The sequence below is a fragment of the Meleagris gallopavo genome, chromosome 11 (assembly GCF_905368555.1).
Source record: "Meleagris gallopavo chromosome 11, MGAL_WU_HG_1.1, whole genome shotgun sequence".
Lineage (NCBI taxonomy): Eukaryota > Metazoa > Chordata > Aves > Galliformes > Phasianidae > Meleagris > Meleagris gallopavo.
This window is the reverse complement of record NC_139414.1, coordinates 2,596,558-2,613,847: the sequence shown is the minus strand read 5'-3', so window position 1 is coordinate 2,613,847 and position 17,290 is coordinate 2,596,558. Positions and strand designations below refer to the sequence as shown.

General features: G+C 38.2%; 1 protein-coding gene across 4 annotated transcripts in view; it reads right to left on the bottom strand.

The window, feature by feature from the left end:
- STAG1 (STAG1 cohesin complex component) overlaps positions 1-17,290 on the bottom strand; it is a 163,952-nt gene that overhangs the window by 46,092 nt on the left and 100,570 nt on the right. For all 4 annotated transcript variants that reach the window (XM_085232711.1, XM_085232710.1, XM_085232712.1 and 1 more), the window contains 5 exons: positions 17,056-17,179; positions 10,516-10,614; positions 7,567-7,646; positions 4,616-4,723; positions 2,329-2,443 (listed from right to left, as the gene is read on the bottom strand). In XM_085232711.1, coding sequence (XP_085088837.1) covers positions 2,329-2,443; positions 4,616-4,723; positions 7,567-7,646; positions 10,516-10,614; positions 17,056-17,179 — 526 coding nt within the window. The remainder of the gene's footprint in view (positions 1-2,328; positions 2,444-4,615; positions 4,724-7,566; positions 7,647-10,515; positions 10,615-17,055; positions 17,180-17,290) is intronic.

The following is a 17,290-nucleotide window of genomic DNA, read 5'->3' as shown; positions in this document are numbered from 1 at the left end:
AATCTGCCCCAATCCTGCTGCACTGCCTGGGGTTGTGGCCAAAGTGCGGGACCCAGCTCTTGGTCTTGCTGAACAAGGCTGGTTTAACAACACAGTTCAACAATACATTGACAATTGAGACAGAACAATTACAGTTTTAGGAATATGGTAAATTCAAAATAAGACACTTTTTTGTTAGCATTCCGTTCACTTAAATTTTTAAATAAGCTCTACAATGGGTAATCCTCCTCTCTCAGAAACAAGTAGTGGAAATCCTAATGAACTCAGGGGGTACAGAATTAATGTTAACTTATTTTTAATTGCAAAAAATGGCTCTGTGTGAATAGCCACAACTGTTCTTAACTGAGGAAGCTATTCATGGGCTTCCACTTATTTATAAATCAATCTGTAGCCATCATCAAAAGTAACAAGCATAACATGCAAAGCTGATTCGTTTGCCAGACATGGGAATGGCTGCTAAGTTGGAGAACCTCTAAGAGCTTATGGAAGGCGGTGCCAATACATCTTTGTACTTTTCTATACATCACAGAACCTTCTGGTGCTTCTCACAGCATTACCTTTACTGCCTTCTGAATGCACCCTCTCAGACTGCAGTGCTTAAATCTTCTCATTCTGTGCTGGTGGAACCTTTCAGATAGTGCTAACTATTTACTAAAATTGGAGTCAGAATATTCTAATTTGTTGGTAACAACTTTCTCAAAAATAGCAATAGCAAAAGCTAACCCTGAGACCTAAGTGGTCTCAGCAAGCAGCATATGGCTTATGTGGGAAAGCACTCTGCTGATCAAGACGTTGGGAAGGAAGTTGGGTTCCTTCTCTCCTCAGAAGAATGGAGAAGATAATCTAGGTAACTCCCCACCACACACACTCAGATTTAAGGCATGAAGAACACTGAGTATGATAATTCAGCACAGCTGCTCTATCAACAGATACAGCTCTAGTGAGGAACAGGATACGCCTGAACAGCAACCCTGACACCAAAGCCTGAAAGAACATATTTGTCCGAAGGAAGCAGGCAAATAAGCCCATTTGCTTATATTGTATCTGCAGAACAAACATTCCTCCTCCTCTGACAAGTAATCTTGTTGGACATGCTGCCTTTCTCATCATCTAGTGGCCATGGGCATGTCTAATGCCTGTGGCTATATGACCATCCTACCTAAGACTTTCACTGAGTGATTACATCAGCTAGCAAAACTTCATCATTTCTCCACAATCAGCTTAGGATTTTCACTAGAAAACAGAATGATCTATCACAATCTACTTCTTGAAAAAGCTATAGGATTCAGCTGTAGAATACATTTAGATAGCAGATTGGAGGTCCACACAGGTAGCAATGTCTCATCCAGTCCTGTTGGCTTCTGAGGTGTTTCTAAACAATGTTAACATTAACACTATACCTAAATGTTATCCTTCTTTCAGCATCTGATTGTTTCTTTTCATTCTCACAGTCAAGTCTCTTGTTCAAACCCTAATAATAATTCAAATACCTGATTTGTATCAAGTACCTTTCCTTCTGCTTTTTATACAAAATGTACATTCTGTTGAGAAATATTTGTCATTCCTTTCTTTCAGTCTTCCTTTGTCATCTATTAATTACCGAATCAAATGTATCATCTTTAAACCTTTCTCCCACAGTAACTTCAGAGTATCCTGTACCTGTCAGTTCACCTTTTCAAGTTTTCTTCCATTCAAATGCTATTCCTCACCTAAATTACTGTCAGCACTCTTAGCATAATATTTTGCATATGTTTGACCTCTACAGACTGTGGGCACCATTCAATCCTGAATGTGGTCATCGAACACTTAAGTTACTGTAGATATACCTACATTCTCCTCCGTCGGCTGCTCTCAAGATGCAGCTGCAGAAAGCCCTGAGCAACCTCACCCAATCTCATAACTGTCTCCACTTTGACCTCAGTTGTCCCTCAGATCTCTTCCATTCCAAATTACTCTGTAATTCCGATTATAAATTTTGTTCCTTTCTGGTTTAAATAATTTCACTTTACAAAGAGTAAACTCTAGAAGTATAATCTTGGGTAGCTTATTTGAAAACAATCCCAGCCAAACAAGTAACATTTCTACGTTGCAATGACACCTAGAAGCAACTGTATTACCAGCAGTGCAGTACTGACTATTTGGAGACGTGCAAGAGCATAATAAAACATGGAAAAGATTTTGGATTGAATTGGCTTGACTGACAGTGAGATGAGGGACAGTGTAAAGAGCATACAGTATTTCAGAGATTAGTAAAAAACAAACAACTTATTAATATATGTTGATATGTCACTTCTTAAACATGTAAATATTAAAAAAATATATTTTTACCTCACTTTCAAGAAAGAAAAGAACCAACATTCTAATGAGGTTTCCATTTGGACTATTTCGTCCTCTCCTCTTTGCTAGAGCCTCTTCAGCTTGGGGATCATGTCTGCTGAACAGTCTAAAAATAAGCAAAAGGAGCTAACATGTTTATCAACACAATCTCCTTTAATCCATAACATGAACATTCATTCTTGATATGGCAGACTTGTTCATAAAGCACTCTGAATGTGTGCTAAGCTACTTTTTTCAACAGAAAGAGGGCATGACCTGGCAAAAAGAGATGAATTTGTCTTCTGAGTCTTCAAGTTCTTAGGCCTGGAGAAATTTCATAGAGGAAAAAGCTCTCTAGAAAACATTTATATAGAAGAATTTTGCACAGCTTTATATATTTGCATAATTTATATAATTATTAAGCTATCAAATCCTACAGCACCAGTAGCATTTACTCCAGTAGTGCCTTAAGAACGAAGGCTGTATCTTCACTGCTACATTGACCACAGGATGTGGTATAAGCAAACTTGACAAACTTCAATAATCAGTAGCAGCATAAATGATAAAGCAAGCTGACAAGTTTTTTGGTTCTCTTTAAAATGTACATTATACATTCTGCAGTGAGCTCCAAAGTACTGTCAACACTCACATTTCATAGCTTACAGGGATTCTCAGCTATGCCTACGTGTCAGTTACACTGATTGTTTTACTTTGTGAAGTTTGAAAACTGCACTTTGCTCTTACTGCGTCCACAAAACACATTCTAAATGTGAAAAAACATCCTGATTTTGCTCCTAGAATTAAATCAAAAGAGAAGGAGTTGCACAACAACTCTGTATTTTAATTGAAGACATCACACTTTTTCTCCCTGCTTGTCTAACAGGTGAGAGACAAGCATCTCAACAGGTGCTGAAATATCTTAAACATTCACCTCAAGGCCAACTCAGTGATTTTCTGTGTTATTTGCTTTCATTTCTAACTACAGAGAGAAACTATTGACAGAAAGTAGCATTAAAATGCATAACATTAATCAAGTTAAATCTCACCCAAAATGCTTTAAGTAGAGACTCTAAGTCATTTAAAATGGAATACCAGCTCTTAGATGTTAGAAGAAACCAAGAGAAACAAGACATTTTTTCCTCAAGGCTATTTCCTTTGAGAGATATCTACAGAACACAGCATACTATTTCACTGTAAAGAAAAGTTAGGATGAAGTTTTGTCTTGACACTAACATACAGATGTGTCTTCAGACAGTCATTTACCCTCTAGGCATTTTACAGGATTATTTTTCACATATTAGTTTATAAAGGAATCTCGGTATTAGTTTTAAAAAGAAAGCAATACAAGAAACAGTAACCATTTTCTTGAAAAACACTATGTGGGACATTAAATGTAATTGAATTTTTAAATTCATTCTCTGAAACGAATGTCTCTTCACAGAGATGGAGTTCCAGTAATCCACCAACAGGAGCTTATACTTACAATGTGGATTTCTGAATCACAAATAAAGCACTGTGAATTAAAAGAACACTAGCAAAGGAAAACAGATATTTTTTAATTCAACATCTTCTGCCATGGCAAGAAAAATTACAAAAGCTGGAGTTTGGTAGAAATACTCTGTAAGTATATCAAAGAATGTAGGGAAAAAGAAAATAATTGCTGAAAGACTCGAGTGCAAAGACCAGCATCAGAAGGTTAATGGCTATGACGTGGCAATGTCCTGCTCACAGTCACTAGCACAGCATGATTCACTCCCTGGAAACACTGGCTCATTTCCTTTGGCACAGTGGTTATAGGAAAGATGGAATAAAGGTGTAGCATGTTTTTAGGAGATGTCAGTGAATTTAGAAACAATTTTATTAGTCGTTAATACGCAGAAAACTTTCAAGTTCATGATTTTGAGATAAACTGGTTTAGAATTCTGTAAACATAATGACTGCATACTGGGTGGATTGTCAGGGCTGGACAGGTCCTATACTATCATGACAGTAATCATCCAGTAAGAACTGCAGGATTTAAAATTACTTTTAATACAGAGAGATACGTGAAGCATTTTACATTTAGGCTGTGAGGAGTTAGTATGGTTACCTGGATGTTAGAGCAAGATAAAGGGAAATCCAGTTTCCTCAAGTTTTTAGGTTTTTATTTTAAACAAGAGCGTAAGTCTGTGTTTCAAATTAAGCACCTAACTTGCTAATATTGGTGTATTTTGGCCAACTGTTTGTTTTCCTTTTGACACTGCCACTACCAGGGAGCATTTCACAATCTGGGCTTCTTCCAGGTTAATGGATAACTTACTTTTTATGAAGGAATTCTCCAGCTGCTACTGCAACAGGCCGGTGTGCTGAATACACTAAGTGATAAACATTCTCACAGTCTTCATTCGACAGAGCTTCTTCACTTCCACTGAAACAGGCAAAAAGCAACACTGAACTGAAACAGATGTTTAGTTTTAATCCCCTTACCTCCCATAACTTACTTTTGACAGCTACAAGACTGTTTCCTTTGTACAAAATCCTAGGCAGAGGAACTGACTTCAAAGATCTTTGGTTTGATTTCAAATACAGAAACATTTAAAGGCCTTGTAAGACTGAAAATCTGTCTGATGTTCTTCTCTCAGTTGTATCAGTAATTAATGTAAAAAAATTCATCACTGCTTACAAGTCTTGCCAACTTAATTACCATCACACTAACTACAGTATGTATGCTGCAGGATACCAAACACTTATTATTATTCCCAATTCCTGCTCAGAGGGGCCAGGCCAGGCTAGGTGGTAAAACTGCCTCCAGTATAGGGGAATTTGCAGAAATTCACTGGACAAAGGCAGCAGAAAATTAAATCAGATTAGATCACAGAGTGGGGGACACAACTAGCACAGTGTATGTACCAATAAAATCAACATATAATCACTTTAAGATTGAATCACGATGTGGGTTTAGAACTACAATAATGCTGATAAAATAAAATGTCCATCACTCTTACAGCAGTTACTGTGCTGACTATATACACTCATTTTCAATATCAAGGAAAAGAATCTCATCATACCATACTGTGCTGGATTTAAAAATGATTAAAAGTTTATTTTCTGTAATTATTTGTTGACAATAACAAGTCAACTTTTACTCTTTGTGGGTAAACAACATAGCTGGAGCTTCATAGAATCACAGAATGGCCTGGGTTGAAAAGGACCACAATGCCCATCTTGTTCCAACCCCCTGCTGTGTGCAGGTCACCAACCAGCAGACCAGGCTGCCCAGAGCCACATCCACCCTGGCCTTGAATGCCTCCAGGATGGGGCATCCACAGCCTCCTTGGGCAACCTGTTCCAGTGCCTCACCACCCTCTGGGTGAAAAACTTCCTCCTCATATCCAACCTAAACCTCCCCTGTCTCAGTTTAACACCATTCCCCCTTGTCCTATCACCATCCACCCTCACAAACAGCCGTTCCCCCTCCTGTTCATACGCTCCCTTCAAGCACTGGAAGGCCACAATGAGGTCTCCTCGCAGCCTTCTCTTCTCCAAGCTAAACAAGCCCAGTTCCCTCAGCCTTTCCTCACAGGAGAGGAGCTCCAGCCCTCTGATCATCTCAGTGCCCTCCTCTGCACCCGCTCTAAGAGCTCCACGTCCTTCCTGTGCTGGAGGCCCCAGGCCTAGATGCAGTGCTGCAGATGGGCCTCACAAGAGCTGAGCAGAGGGGGACAAACACCTTCCTCTCCTGCAGGCCACCCCTTTTTAATGCAGCCCAGAACTCAGTTGGCTTTCTGGGCTCCAAGTGCAAGATTCTGCAACTTCTAAACTTAAGACAGATTCTGAGTGCATGTTTTTAATGAAACACAGGAAATTTTTCACTTTTCAGCAGTATTCTTGAAAAATGTGATAGGTAATGGAACTATAAGTATATTCTATCAAAAATATCACTGACACTACATATAGGAATAGTATTGCTTCTCTCCCTGTTTAGTCAGCATTTATCAGAAAAACATTTCCATGACAGGACTCTATACGCCTCATTTTTTTTTTTTTTTTTTAACAATTATTTTTAAGTGGTCATTCCCCATCATAGTTGTTCATAACATCTTTTCAGAGCTCCTAACTGCCAGAATACTGCCCTGTGCTGTTTGATGTGACCCATATTCTTCAGCTCCTAAATGCATCAGCCTTCACCTATCTAGGTTTTAATCACACAACCAAAGAGAAAACAGGGCAGGAAAAAGAATGAACTGAACACATTTTGCTTTAAAAATCTTACTGTACTCTCAAATGATCCTAATAACAAAGGAGAAAGATATGTTCTACATCTTGTTTGTGATCATATTTGTAATATTTATTTTAAAAACATAAAAGAAGAGATTCTCCTTCTTAACAAGTCAAATACTACAGTATCTTCAAAGCAGTGCTACCCCTAGGTAAATAAATAAATAAATAAAGCCTATACTTTTCTTTTTTTTACCACAAAGAAATGCTAGTCTAATCTTTCATCCAAATTCTGCATGTCCAGAAGATTCTTCAAAGTGGAGTGAATGAGTATAAATATGATGCAGGAATTCTATATATGTTTGTAGCACATTTCAGGGAGCTTAGGAAAAGTTCCTCCAGCAGCACATACAGGAAGCTGCTGTAATCAGCTTGCCCTTAGAGACATATTGTTTCAAGCAGTGTAGGCAAGGGATGATTACACACAGAATGGAATTTTGTATCAGGGATGCCACTGTACCTGTATAAGGAAAAGCCAGGACCTGGAAGCATGTATCCTGCATGGCCAATTGTTTTAAACTGCAGATCACCAGCACTTCCTCTCCATAACCCCAATCAGGGTATTAAAGATAGCATCTTCTCTCTGTCAGCTTATTTGCCAGATGACTCTCTTTTCAGCTATGCTAGATAATCAAATCTCCTAACACAAGACCTTTTTTAGTTACTACTAAAGTTATCTCTGCAGATATAACCATGTGTTTTGGGAAAGACAATCATTTTGCCCCTGGCAAACAGTATAAATATCCACTGGCATTTTTCTCAACAGTAAATGCACCAAAACAATCTCAATAAATCACTTCACCTATTTTATTTCCAGGAGATCAAGTCTTTTATTTTAGCTTCTTTACTATAATATTACATATTCAGTCCAACTTAATAGTAAATGTAAAGTAATATAGTGAATTCATAGCACAGGTGAAGAAATAAAGTTAACTACATATTACTGGCTTGGGTAACTTTCAGAGGGCAAACACTTATTTAAGAAATACTCACTGAAGTATTAGTGTGACTAATCGAATGGCTTCCACAGCAACGTCGTATTCCTTATCAAGTGTCATTGATACAATGCGATCCTGGAAAGGAATGTTATTGCAGGGATGAAACAAAAGCACACAAAGAGCTATCAGATTTAGAAGTCCACAGACATAAATACTCCTGAGGAGAAAGATCTTTCAACAGGACACGTGAAAATCCTTCCGTATCATTCAATCATCAAATGTGCATCTTAGAAAGCTGTGCACCATGTGCAGAATGGAACAACAGGTTTGTAGACATGAATGGAATAAAATACTGAAGAAAACAGTCCTTATTCTTGTGTGCTTTCCAAGAAACAAGCAAGCAAACCTTGAAACTGGAATGCTGTTCTGGACTGGTCTGGAAGAGAACTAACTGCACACAAAGAGCAAGCACACAAGTATAAAACTCCTTTTCTACCTCTAAAGAAGGCCTGGGAGAGAAGAGCTCTTCTTGCCTGCCTACAGATCAAAAGGTACTCCTGATCCTTGGTCTTGGAAACGGACTGATGTGACAATATTTCTTTATCCAAGAAGACCATGAATTCAATTCTGCCAACAACATCAGGCCAAGAATCAACAGCGTGGATATAGTATTTCTTATTTTATTGCCAGAATCTCTCTGTGATGGAACCTGTCAGACAGATACTACAGCCTTTGAAAATGAGATCCTAGCACCTAATGTCGCTGGAAGGTGAAATTTCAGAGGTTTAGCAAGTTCAATCTTCTCCAACAGAAATTTTCCATGCAGTGGAATAGGTCACATCTGCATTTATAAGCTGAAATATTAATTTACACTGTGAAGATCACTTTGCAGTATGTATTACCACCGTGAACAAGATAGGCTGAAGAGTAAATCCACCTCCTGTCATTCAAGACATGGTGACAGCATTCTGCCAAAGTCAGGGATGAGGGGCAGCAGTTAAGCTGCTGCAGCTAAATCTGATGCCGACTTTGTCACTGACTGTAAAAGAATTAACCCATATCTTCTCTACGTAGAAATTAATGTTTGCATCAGACAGGACTTCTTGGTAGAAAACAGAAGTGTCTTTGGTGGATGAATGGATGAACATGGACAAAGCTGTTTTGTTTTCCATGTGGACAAAACTTACTTTTGAGCTTATCAATTATGCCTAGCAACACAGAAATGCCATAAAGAATATGTATCCACCCCTTGTCTGAGAAGTGCCATCATTACATCACTCCCACAGGTATCTAGAATGTGCTACAACAGTAACAACCCAATGCAAGTAATTCTGGAACAAATTAACTTATGCCAGGAGATCTCGAGAGAGATTCCTATTGACGGCCTGAATGGATTGAGCTGAATCTCAGCTGAATGTGCAGCTTGATTCAGTTTTAATGAGGAAATACACATAAGCAGCCATGGAACTGAGAACAGCATTTAGCATTTTTCTGGAGAGCTATCTAGCATTTCTAGTTGTCCTGAGATCTTAAGCAAAAAGATTTATTCAGGCATTACAGAATTAGTCTGAGGCCTGCAGCTTCCACTGTCTGTTACTCAGGTAAGAGGAAATTTTGCCTTTAGTGCAACAGACACAGAAAGTAATTTTACAAAATTATAAGAATGCAAGCCCTGAAGTGAACATACAAAATTATGTATTTCATCTTCCACTTTGAAGTCATACCTAGCTCATTCCTGATGGATATTTATTTAACTTCCCTTAGAAACCTCAAATGAAGGAGATTCCATCGCTTCCCAAGTAGTCTGTTGTTATACAACTATCAGTTTGGACAAAAAGCCTTTCTTAAAATCCAAGACTTAACTGCAGTGTAAGTATTTTCTTCTCCATCTCTCAAGTCAATGTGGCAAAAGGCAGATTACCATTGTTTTTATCAGGTGTTTATGTAGAATAAAGATATGGCAAATTTTCTCTATTTTGTGCTTTTCTAGTTCCAAGTGGAGGATTTAACTATAACTGCAATGACAAACACAACCAGTGAAGCAGTATAAAATCAACAGAGAGAAGCTTTTCAGTCTGCTGCACAGTACTTATTTATGAGGATTTAAGTATTCACTTCTTTCCTAAACAGGATTTCTCATCAGCATTATAATCATAATCATAAATAATGATTTAATGATTTAAACAAAAATAAACAAAAATGAATTCCATTGGTCGTTTCTTTACCACAGTTTTCTGTTCTCCAAAACACAAAAGTGATGGCAAAAGGTGCCTGCTGACACGGTGAGTGCTCCAAAGCTTTCTTCACAGAGCATTCAAACAGAAGCAGTGACAGCATTTCTAACTCATCTCTCCAGATAATTCACTCGTGCAGTAAAGCAGTTATGCAAAAAAGTGAATTAACATCCACATTCTCGTTAAGATATTAAGCAAAAACCCAGCTTGTTTGTGCTAGTTTAAATGAAAAAAGAAAAAATGAAAAGGGGGGAAAAAAAAGGAAATATTCCTCCAGTACTTATCTCCTATGCAGGTTAATCATGGCAAGCTAATTGTCTAAAAATGCAATGCAAACTCCCATTGCAGAGGTTCTATTTAGCTCTGCAATGTATCGTGGTGCAGATCAAACTTCCTCCAAACACAAGCACAAATTGAGCAAAAAAAGCTGTCCTACAGACTGTTTTTTTTTTTTTACTTTGTTACTTTCACATTTATTATCGGTGTGAAACATTCTGTACAAATCCTTGAAATTCAACAAATCTAAAATTAAGTTAGCACAAGCAGATTAAGTAACAACAATGAATAAAGAGCAATAATACACACAGATAAATAATCACCTTGGCCAAGCCATACAAGTCGTAAAAGATAAACACTGTAAAATTAATTTGTCTTAATCTCAGAAGTCAGAAACAGTTTTGCATTTAATACATATGTCAAGACCACAACATAATGAGAAAGTTAACATGCTTATTTTAAGTACTTCTTCCAGAAATTGTATTTCCTCTTACCTTGAATCTGTTAGTGAACAGCTCCAGTTTTGGAAATAACTCTCTGTTGGTATACAGACTTTGGAGAGCTTTCAAACACTTCAACCTCACTTCACCTTGCTAAATAAAACACATTAAGATTAGCTGATATAATATCCTAATCAAATCTACATGAATACCAAATAATATCATTCTGTAATTTGTTTAATGTTCATTTAAAATTTTATGCTAATAATGTGTTACCAAAGCCAAGCTGCGATTCAACTGAAGACCAAAAAACCACATGTGCAGCTGCCTGCAAAGTTAATTTTTCTATTTGGATACACAAAGAAGTTAATGTGCCATCACTTTAACATCTGTATCTGTTTCCCTTTCAAGTAATTGCACAGTTCAAAAAGACCAAAGAGGCTGTAAACAAATAGAAAACAAAGATATCTGATTTCAAGGTGGTTGGTGAGAAGACAGTGCAGCAATTTATCTTTAGACTACACTTGTTTTCCTCCCAATACCTACTGTTTAAAGTCAATGTACAAGAGTTCAAAAAGAGCATAGTCTATATGTGGCACACAAAAACAACTCAAGTCATCTCTAAGCCATAGGCAATCTCTACAGCATCTCTGAACAATAGGCACAACAAACACACGCTGGATTTCTTTCTCTGCAACCTTCTGAAGGCCATCACGGGCCATGCACAGGAAGGATGAATGGGCTGAGGGAGCAGGCTGCCACCACAAAGCCAACGCATCCAAGCCACAGCCTGAGGAGCCAGCAGGAAGGACAGTAGCTCATGTTTTGCTGTCCGAGGCATCCTGTGGGCAGCAGCTCACTCCTAGTGACAGTCTTGATAGGGACTGCTTTGATCTGGTTGGCTGTAGGCAGGAAATACAGACACTGTGCCTATGGATCCTGGTTTGTCACCTATAGGAATGCTGGAGATAGAGGGAAGGGCTGGGTCCTCTGGACACATCCACATTATCTGTCTAGCTGCAGACACAGCTCAGCTCATCTGTAAAGTCCTGGTAAATGACGTGTTCTTGTCAAAAAACACGTGGAGGTAGCCAAAAGGTTATTTACACAAACCTGCTTTTCGTTTCTGAGCCTATTCTGTAATCAAGTCTCTGTTTAAAAAATGCTCCTTCAAAAAGGCTAAAATCTGGGTGAACATTCAGAGGCAGACGTACAAATAGAAGATAAAAATCCATTTTTTTCAGTTTCCACTAATTTCAAAAATTGCAACTGAAGAGGGAAAAAAGTTGAAAGGAAGATTTGCAGAACTTTTCATTGAAGAACGACTGTTCCTGACAAATCATCTCTATTTCTCTGAAGAGTTTCTAAGCACTCATGCTCTACTAAAGATCTTTTTAACTACTGCAGATTAAGTCAATGGGATGACAGTTCTGTTTATATGCAAAATCTTTCAAGGTACAGAAAATAACTGTCTTGAAGAAGAAAAAAGTTTATGTGGATGTCATCAACTGATAAGCAAACAGAGAAATTCTCCTTGACATTTTTTTTTTTAATGGTACTTACTGCTAAGGTACCAGAATTGGTGTTCCCTCAGCTGTGAAATCCTGGCATTTTGAAAGGCCAGGATCTCTGGAGTTATCACTAATCATTAGAAGAGGATGTAAACTTCCTACAGCCATAGCTTACTTAGCAGAAGAGGATCTGTATCAGTTTTGGCACGTCATGAACATTACAGAGCAAAAGTGAGGCAGGCAGTAACAGCTGCCCTGAAGACTGTCCTTGTGAGCAGATGTCCTGATGTTCAGTGAGTGCTGGAGTCTCAAAACGCAAAGCTGGTCAAAGAAAACAACAGCAACATGAGTTGAGGCTGGCAGTGCAGCTAGTGGCATAGCCAGTGGTGACATGCCTGCTGACTTCACCAGCACCACAGACCAGGCTCTCAGAGTTTAGTTCAGGCTTTACACAGAGGGTCTCCATACGACTTAGGAGAGCAGACTAACCAAGGTAGATAGGAACAGTGAACATTTGGTACTTGCATAGCCTGCCAGGAGACTGAAGTTGAGACATTAACAAAGGCACAATGAAGCCAGCTAACCTATTCCTGCTGCTAACCAGATCCAAGGAAGAAGACAAGTGACTGCAAAGCTAGGGGAGCAGAAGCGGAAGAAAGAAAGATACATGGTGCCTTTGGCTGAGTAAAGGCACAGGAGACACAGAGGCAGCCTCAGTAGATGACTGCCCTTCTCAGCAGGCAAACAGTGAGAGGACTTACTGCATCTGATAACAGAAAAGTCTGTTTCTAAACTGGTGATCAAGACTGGAATTGATCACTCTGGAGAGGAAGAAGTGCAACAGCTTGCTAATCTTGTTATAAAGGTCTTAGAAGAGTCGTGGAAATTAGGGACAGAAACCCACAATTAAGCATAAATAGGAGTGATCTGGACAAGAATGTAAGAAAGGCAAAAGTGTAGCTGTACGTAAAGATGCTGCACTGAAATCCAGAATGAAAGAGGGAAAATGGTCCACAAGCCATCAATATGCCTGACAGAAGATGTTTACTGTGTAACTATGAGAATCATTCTAAGCACAGAAAGTGAGCACTGATTTGAGATTCTAACATGCCAAATATCTTTTGGAAAAGAAACACAACAAAAATTTCCAACCTAGGAAGGGTGGAAATATTCATATTCAAATAATTCCCAAGAATTAGAATATGAAGGAAAGGTATAAACACACTGATGCTGGACAAGGACAGAAAGAGTCTCACGTAACCAAGAAATTAACTTATTTACCTAAACAACTCATTAGGATGTCAAGCACAAGAGTGATAAAGAGAGAGAGAAAGAGAGAGAGAAAGAGAGAGAGAAAGAGAGAGAGAAAGAGAGAGAGAAAGAGAGAGAGAAAGAGAGAGAGAAAGAGAGCAAAAAGGCCCAAGCACAGCAGGGTTAGACAGAAAAGGCAACAAAGAAAGCATTCGGTAAATATGTTCACAACACAACAAAGAAAAGTTACTTTGCTTTGAAGGAAATAGCCACTTTCTTTTTCTTAAGAGTGCAGGAAGTAAAAAAGAAATAATAAAATTACATAATCTTTAGCTTCTGCAAGGAAAAACATTTAGTGACATACACAGCCAAGCATTCAAAAAAGCTGCTAGAGAAAGATGTGGAAAAACCAACAGTTTGGGCATTTTAGGAAATTTTTAGAGAAAGATTACAGATCTATTGCACCTTAAGTAGGAGAGGAGTAAGCAACATTATTTCCCAGGTTAGCTTTCAGGCAGACTTTCTTGAATTCTGAGTTGAAGGTTATGTCAACCTAAGAAGGGAAGTATTTGCAATCACGCAATACCTGTAAATCCCTCTAAATAAAACGAGCATTAGTTTCTCAACTACTTTTGTGTAGTAGCATCTATGCTTTACATACAGAAAAAACAAGTCTGAAAGGAAAGTCATTTCCTAAGTGAACAATGGACAAAACAGTTGCATTCTCAGCATCCTAAATGCTACGATCTTCCTTTCCTCAGTTTCCTCTTCTAGAAAGACTGTTGTGTTTCCCTCAACCCCTTCAACTCCTGTGACACCTGAGCACTGCAGAATCCTGACTTCAGTCACACTGCTGTCAGCTCTGTGCTCGTCTCTTTCTCCAGTCAAACTACTGCTGTAATTCTCCTTCTCTCAAAGCTGTTTAATTTAAGAAAGATAGTACAAATATGTAAATAATTATCTAACATTACTTTTCATGAATGTCTCCGCATTAGGAATTGTTAACACTTTTATTTGCAATTTGAAATTGGAACTTGAAGCAAAAACATCAAATGTTTAACAACACTGTTAAATAACAAACATTTCTCATATTTCCCCTATTCTTTTTTAAATAACCCTCTAGACACTTCTAGTATTCTAGCATTCTAGTAAAGTAAAATCACTGCCCCTGCTAATGAAGTGAAAAGCATTACATCTGCCCCAACGCCAGCAGTTTGGGATACTCCACACTTCTCTGGGTAAGTCTTGCTCTAGTCAACATTTTCTTTAATGCAGCTTTCCCAGACCCAGGGCTGTCTAAGCATCCAGAGACACAATTATGTTTTCAAAACAGTTCCATACATCAATTCAACAGAAGCAATTTAGATTGCACAGATAAACTCCTTTTATTAAATGATTTTTAATGCAGCAGTATTCCAGGTTAATGCGTTTTTCAACTCATGCTACCAGATCCACAACAAGGAAAAAAGAAGCCTAAGAGGAGAGAACTGCAGAATTAGAAACCCCCTACAGACGCTCATTTGAAATCCAGGAAAGGCAGAGAATTAACACTGCCAAAATTTTCCAAATTACAACTCAATCTTTCAGGCAATGACAATGAAAACCAGGCTATTGAGAGATCTTGTGCTTTTGGAAAACTTGCATTTTTTAATTGTTTCCTATTCAATTTTATTTATTTATTTTAAAATAAGTGCTTCCCTTTGCACTTCTCAGTGTCTCCATCTCTACTTACTTTTTATCCCTTGGTACGAGCAAGCTTCAGCTACCTCTGACACTTCCATTCTACTTTCAACCTGTCTCCTCCAATACAGTAATCATACACTACATCAGTAAAAGACACTGCCTAGCACGTGTATAGGGATATAAACAGTCTGAGAGTAGCTAGTAGAAAACCCAAGCCTCTTGGAGGCCTGCAACCACAACTACTGCAAAGCAGTAGAAATGGAAGAGCAACCTGATGATGCTCCTCTGTGTTTGGTCCAGATGGAATCCTCCCCTGCTTTTTTTTTTTTTGTTATTTTTTTAAAATGCAACGTTGTAATTCAGAATTTGTCTAATATGAAATGATGTGCTAATTTTGAGATAGCTGAGGTAAAATATGTTAATGTTTCAGTCACATGCCTAGATCCTGGCCTGAGGTCAAGCTAACTGGAGGATGTGACAACCTACTGGACACAACACGAGAAAATGCTGGATGCAACGGATCACACTGAGAAGTTGACACAAGTCAGAGAGTGCCTGGAGGAATGGCTAGATTTCACAGATGGTTATAGGGAGTTATGTGAGAAACTGCTGGACTTCACAGATACTAGAAGGGATTGGGAGCTGTGAAGTGCAGCACTACCACTGGAAGTGCTACTTTGTGAAAATGTTTTGCTCAGGTTTAAGCGTGCTCCAGAGCTGCCACTGCCGATTTTAGGCACGCAGACACAAATGTAGTATAGTCTAGTGTCTCTAGAGTAAAGTTTGGAAACTACAGGTTTAGAGGGGAAAACCACTGTCTGTCTGATGTCTCCAAAGCATAAAGGCTACTCTTAATAAGTACACTGCTGGTCCAAGTCAAGAGGAGATGCAGATCCTTGTCAGCAAAAGAATAATCAGTAGCACAACCTTTTTTCTCTTATTCAAACAGCATGAAGAGGGTTGAAGTCATATCCTTAACATTAATAAGCTGTACAGAGAAATCACCTTTTTAAAGGAACATGTCAACTACTTGCTATGTGAGTCAAAAGATCAAATTTGCAAATTTTGAATTTTTTCCAGCAGCTCTTCTATGGAAAAAAAAAAAAAAAAAAAAAAAAAAAAAAAAAAAAAAAAAAAAAAAGTAGTATAAACCATGATGCCAGGATTTAATGAGCATTTCAACACTACATGTAGGTCTCATGTGTTTTTCTTGGACACCACAAGCAAAACAGTTGAGAGTAAAACAACTATTTCTAGTGGTTTGAGTGAGAGTGGGAGGATGTCTAGTCCCATTTGCAGCCTGGAGTAGGAAAAAGACATACAGCAGTTCCAAGCCCTGTTCTGTTAGCATTAGGAAAGTGCTACTCTTGCAGGAATCAGGTGGTACCTTGCATCAACAAGAAGCATTTTGTTCATATTTTCAGTACAAAAGAACAGCAGTTAGTTGGAAAGAACCTCCAGATCCATATATTTTTCATTTTGACCAAATCTTTCAATTTTTCCTTTTTTTTTTTTTTTTCCTCCTTGAAGAACCTCTCATTCAAGAAAGGCATTCCAAGATTCACTCAAGCAATCCTCTGAGCTCTTCTGAGCTGGCACAAAGAGATAGACTTGAAAAAGCCTTGCCAGGTAGAACTGAAGAATGTTCAAGAAGGGTAGAGAAATGCCCTTTAAAAGTGATTGTAGCTGAAATGCCTAAAAACCTAAAATAGTAAAGGGTAAGAGATTTACTAGGAATGCCACTGTTGGGTTAATTCTGGGACCCAGAGATTTCTGGGTTCCTTTTCTCTAACTATTGGTTAATGTTAATGGAAGTGTCATCTGGAAAACGCTTTTCCACTCTGTTTCAGATGCAAAGGTTCTCAGGAATGATGTGACAAGATGACTTTAATAAGAAGAAAAGCAGCATGGAAAAAATCTGTTAAGACAGTCTACTTCAGACTGAAAAATAAAACTACACAAATAAGCATATGATTCAGGATGACTGTATCCTGATTTAAGTGAACAAATTAAAAGATGCTGGTTGAAAGACAAATGACCAACAATAAAAATGAACTACCTTTTTATAAATCGAAAATGATATACTGAACATGTGTAAGGCAGTGGAAGGCAGTATGCTGTACTGTGTACAGTAATACAAAATACTTACCCTGTCATGTAGTGTCCAACCAACATATTTTAAATAACTATCATTCAGGAAGGCATCACTATACATTTTCATCCAGACACCAATTTCTTCAATACAGACAGCTCTAATTTCAGCAATAGCATCACTAGTAAGAAAAAAGAGAAAAACCAAAACAGATTACAGACATACCATTTAGCCCTAATTCCCATTGCTCCAGCCATATTTTGCTTTTATTTGGATTTAACGAACCTCACTA